At 29.8% G+C, this 5,983-nt stretch overlaps 1 protein-coding gene across 1 annotated transcript in view; it reads left to right on the forward strand.

The window, feature by feature from the left end:
- LOC106468604 (ubiquitin carboxyl-terminal hydrolase 7-like) overlaps positions 1-5,983 on the forward strand; it is a 63,609-nt gene that overhangs the window by 29,603 nt on the left and 28,023 nt on the right. The window contains exons 13-15 of the mRNA XM_013929035.2: positions 1,775-1,967; positions 3,571-3,724; positions 3,905-4,049. Coding sequence (XP_013784489.1) covers positions 1,775-1,967; positions 3,571-3,724; positions 3,905-4,049 — 492 coding nt within the window. The remainder of the gene's footprint in view (positions 1-1,774; positions 1,968-3,570; positions 3,725-3,904; positions 4,050-5,983) is intronic.

A 5,983-nucleotide genomic window follows, 5' to 3' on the forward strand; every position in this document is an offset into this window, starting at 1 on the left:
GGTACTGATACATGTCAGTTTTACTGTAGTTTATCCCACTTCTATAGAACAAGAGATAAATTACAGTATACTCTAGATGTCAGTGGTACTGATACATGTCAGTTTTACTGTAGTTTATCCCACTTCTATAGAACAAGAGATAAATTACAGTATACTCTAGATGTCAGTGGTACTGATACATGTCAGTTTTACTGTAGTTTATCCCACTTCTATAGAACAAGAGATAAATTACAGTATACACCAGATGTCGGTAGTACTGACACGTCAGTTTTACTGTAGTTTATCCCACTTTATAAAAAAAAAAGAGATAAATTACAGTATACACTAGATGTCAGGTGGTACTGACACGTCAGTTTTACTGTAGTTTATCCCACTTCTATAGAACAAGAGTTAAATTACAGTATACACTAGATGTCGCTCTTGTACCAGTAGATGAGGTAATATACTCTCTTGCAACAGGCTCAATTGATTTAACTTAAAACTTGACCCCAAATTGATCTTTATAGTTTCCATACTATAACTTCTAATATGTTTTGTGTATCTTCACAAACTTTTGCAAACTTTCATTAATCATTAAGAGTGTTTTGTAGAAAATAGAACAGAATTTTTAATGAATTATTTTCATTAAAAAATTTTTCCTAGAATATATGGAGTCAAAATGTTGATTACTCTAAGTGCAAAGTGATTTTCTTGTTAAGAATCAAAATACTTTTCTTCAACTGAAAAAATCTCATTTCATTTGTGTAGTCTCTAAAACCTCCTAAATAAATTGCAAACTTTTTTTCAGTAAAACTGTATTTTATCTGTTATTTTCTCTACCCTAACTATACAAAGTTGATCAATTTGACTGATCTTGTAACCATTATAGAAAAATATGAAATCTAAATTATCCTTTTTTCTTTCTAGAGTGACTTCAAATCACAGCATGAAATTACATTTGTTTATCCTAAACAGCTTTAAATTCATAACAGTATACATCTATTTCTACCAACCCTTTGAACCATGTCTAATTAATATTCCCACCTCTCAAGTTATAAATCACTTTGCAAATGTGTAGTTCACACTACCTTATCGAGTTTACGTGACAAACAGACTACTTGAGTGTTGCCCAAGAGCTGACCTCCTAAAATATTTTTATTATTATTATTTTTTATTTTACTTAATCTAACCTAAAAAGTTTCTCATTTTTACATACATTTTAGTTACTTGTCGATGTGTTCCTGTGAGAATAAAGTTTGAACTGAAAGCAAAATAGACGACTCGGTGTACAGAAAGCAATGTAATATAATATGTCATTTGATAGATTAAAATTTTGGCTTTCTATTGGTCATAAATGATATAATAATCCTTTCACAGTGGATACCCGTTTAAATTCCTTTCTGTGCAAGTCGCTGAGTTACATTCAAAACTTAATTTTGTTATGCAAGTTTTAATTCCTTTATTAAACCTTAAAAAATAATTAAACTTCAGTTTTGTTCTGACATGATGCACGGGTGTTCACACATCTGAATTTTCTAACTTGAATCAGACGTCTACACAGTTCATGATATAATTCAGCACCTCTATATCTCGGCTTTTGTACCAATTGATGAGATAATCGTGTAAAGAGTAATGTGATTTATCTCATCAAAACTTGAAAATATGTTCCCATTTAAAAAGTAATTTGAATTTGTCAGGATGCATTTCATATAGTTGTAAAAGTACATTTGATGTAAGAAGAAAATTACTGTTGTGATGATTTTCATGGCAAAACCTTCAATTTGTGTATTTGCAGTAAATAAATCCTTCAAGGATTATGTAGCTGTGGAAACACTTGATGGAGAAAATAAGTATGATGCAGGAGAATATGGGCTGCAGGAGGCAGAGAAGGGGATTATTTTTGCTTCTTTTCCTCCTGTTCTTCACCTCCACCTTTTGAGGTTTCAGTATGATCCTTTAACGGATACAAACATTAAAATCAATGATAGGTAAGTTTTGAAAGAACAAACTATTTACATAAGGTTTGTTCAGTTGTAACTATCTTAAGATACGTTTAATAAAGGTCTACATTTTTTATGTCTCTTTTTTTTAAATAGGTTGATGTACATAAAACTACAGGTAAATATTTGTAAAAAAGTAACACTGGAAATTATTTTAAGTAGGTAACTTTTAACTAGTATAATACTGATTTTCTATAATAATAGAGTGCATACATTGCTGTAAGTTGGTTAAATTCCAGAGCTCACAAAAATTTAGCTCAAATCCTCTTTATGCTGTAACTTTTGGGATTTTATACGATTTTCTACCTTAAAGTGATCAAAAATAATGTTTTAAACTTTAAAAAGTAATTATGTAAGAGTGTGTCTGACAAGAAATAAATAGTTCTGTTTAAAGGGGGAAAAAAAGATAATATTGAATCAAAACCCTAAATGCAGTTAGAGCATGTAATCCCTTCCTACGCCCATGTTTTCTTTTAACTAGAATGCTTTGACGTGTCAGACAACACATCTGTTGTATGATTTGTATTATTGCATTGCAGGAAAAAAAGTGCTGGATGAAATAGATTGAAATTTCAGATGAACATTCTAAAGATTTTGTAGCTTTTGTAAATAATATGTGATATTTGTATGAATTCACAGTTTTTAAAATTTAAAAGATTTCATTTTGCTGTTTATTCTTAATTACAAATGCTTATATTTGATGTAGATTTTAAATACTGCTCTATATGTGTTCCTACATTCTTGTAAAATTTACTATAAAGTTTTTATTTTAGAAACCATAGATTTCATTTTGATTTGTAAAATACTTCACGTGGTTTCACTACATTTATAATCATTGGTATACAATAAAAATAATTTTTTACCATATTAAAATCATAAGAAAGCAGGCTTTTTTCTAATTGTTAAACAGAAGGTTTATTTTGGTATATGTATTAAGTTTTATCTAACTGATTTTTTTTTTTCCATTACTTACTTTGATAAGGCTTAGTATAAACACAGCCTTATTGATGAAGAAAGACTATGGTTGAGTGCAAAATGATCTAACTAAACTTGTCTTGTTCCAAGAAAAACATTCATTTTTCCATCATACTGCAACATCATAATTCAGTTAATGTATGAACTGAAAATCAAGTTTTTGCATGCTTTAATAAAATCAGATCTGTAATTGTGGTGTAAATTATTCATAAATATATTTTTTCTAGCAGCACATCACCATGCTAAGGTTTTACCACTTTGTACATAAATGCAAGTCTTCACTGAGCTTCCATTACATATTTAGATCACTTGCCTTCTCAAAACTGAAATATAGATAATAAAATCACACCATGAAAATAAGTGTGTTGAACAATGACAGCAAGTTTATTTTTCACATTTGTTTGTTTTAAGATTCAGTAGTGTGGTTTTCTGTCCGAATAAAAAGCACCCATCTGGTTCCATTAGAACATACCCATTCGATAATCATTAAAACGACCATTTGTAAAAACTTTACGTATTGTTGGATCTGAAAACAGTCTTTATATAAAAATGTAAATTTATAGTTCCTAAAAATTGTGTGTGAAAAAAATGTAAAGAAATCATGTTTATTTTTCAGGTTTGAATTTCCAGAGAAGTTGAGTTTAGATGAGTTTTTACAAAAACCTGAGACAACTCCTGCTACGTATACTCTTCATGCTGTGTTAGTACATAGTGGAGACAACCATGGTGGGCACTATGTTGTTTTCATCAACCCTAAAGGGGATGGAAAGGTTAGTGAGTTATTAATTATGTAAAAGATGATCATAAGTTTTTTTTTCATCATTTTTATAAATTATAGAAATGTGAGTCTGGAGTTGCTGAACGTTATAGTTTCAAATTAATGTTATAGTTCAAAGTACTTCATATTAACTGTGGTTGCCAGACTGACTTCTGGATTATATTTCTTTTAGTGGTGCAAATTTGATGATGATGTTGTCTCACGGTGCACTAAACAGGAAGCTATTGACCACAATTTTGGTGGTCATGAAGATGATATTACAGTCAAGCATTGTACAAATGCTTACATGTTGGTGTACATCAGGGATAGCATAATTCGTAAGTAGGATTGTATGGAATATTGCAGTATGTAAGGTGAAAAATGTTGGCATGTATTAATGTTAAGTTGTGGAAAATTTCCTTTCTTCATTGGTTTTATGTCAAACTAGGAGGTTTTGAGGGTGTAATTCAGTATTCATTGAATTATAAGCTGGGTCCAGAACATTAACCATAGAATCGCTGAAGGTGTCCACATGCCTGTGAGTCCAACACTTACTGGTTACATCACAAGAAGACATCAGTATTAAAATGGACCTTACTAATTACTGCAAGGGACTCTTGCATATTTTATTGTAGAAAATGATTGATTTCACCCAGTTTTTATGGGAAGTTCTTTAATCTGAGTTATAACAGGGAAAAACATAAAATTTCTCAATACAATGCAATATGTGGCCTCACCACTAGTGAATGGTATAAAAAATAATTGTTCATTTAAAGGTTAACGTGATCTTTATATTCATTAATTTGCTTTATATTTAGTCTTTTTGGGCTTGTTAGAAATAATGATCATAACTTGATGGAACTGTGTGAAATGAGTTTACTTCATATCTGCCAGACATTAGACAACTGTTGAAGTCTCTGATGAAACAATGTATTCTAATTATTATAGGTAGAAATGTATGAAAAGTATATATAATTAGCTATATTGATTTTTAGTTTCACTCTTAAGTACATAGCTTACTTGGATCGGAAATAAATATTAACAGTGAAACTTGGTTATTTGGAGGCTACATGAATATCATTGTTTGATTATTTGTCAGAATGTGAGTTGTGATATAAGTATAATATTGGTATTACAATGAAACATGATCTCTTGGAAGCTACATGAATATCATTGATTATTTGTCAGAATGTGAGTTGTGATATAAGTATAATATTGGTATTACAATGAAACATGATCTCTTGGAAGCTACATGAATATCATTGTTTGATTATCTGTCAGATTGTGATATAAGTATAAAGTTAGTAAAGTTTTTCACTGAAAAACAAGCTACAAGAAGTATTTATTGTATTTTAATTGATTTTTTTTTTTTAGAATGTTGAAAAGATCTATAAATTGAACTGATACAGGTTAATCTCTAACATACTTGGTTTTACATAGAATAACACCAACATTCACAATAACTTTATTATAGAAGGTTAAAAAAGAAACATGCTTTACGCTATCATCAGGAGACAAAGGACACATGAGTTTCATTTAGGTACTCAAGTAAATGTACACATACAAATTAGCATATTGTACAGAGGTGTTATTTACACAATCAAATTCACTTATGGGGCACTTGGACCTAAATCTCTACTCAAGCTCATTAGGTTGTTTTTAACAATATCTAAAGATTCTCTTATATTTAATTTGTTTTTTAACTTAACCTGTTTAAGTAATTTTGCATTATCCCAGTTAATGACATGTGAAGAGTTCACCATATGTTCTGCCAAGGCTGAATTATTTGTTTTTAATTTATCAACTGCATTTTTATATTCACTTATTCTAAATTTAAAATTTCTTTTCATATGCCCACTAGAATTTAAACCACAACTACTTGAAATTTTATATATTCCACATTTATCTTTTAGTTCAGTTTTGTCTTTCAATCCATTAATTCATCAACTACATTATGTTCTAATAACACAGCATATCAGTTTGTCAAATACAGTGTATCACAATAAGTTCTAATAACATATGATTGCCATCGTTCAACTTCAGTATATCATAGCATGTATACAGTACACCAACTACATTATATCACAGCATGTTCTAACAATCTATCAACTACACTAGGTCACAACATACAGTATATTGGTGGGGATAAACTACAGTAACACCGACATCTAGTGTATACTGTAATTTAACTCTTGTTCTATAGAAGTGGGATAAACTACAGTAAAACTGACGTGTCAGTACCACTTAAGATATACAGATACTGAATTATACC

Source organism: Limulus polyphemus, unplaced genomic scaffold, assembly GCF_000517525.1.
Source record: "Limulus polyphemus unplaced genomic scaffold, Limulus_polyphemus-2.1.2 Scaffold3073, whole genome shotgun sequence".
Classification (NCBI taxonomy): domain Eukaryota; kingdom Metazoa; phylum Arthropoda; class Merostomata; order Xiphosura; family Limulidae; genus Limulus; species Limulus polyphemus.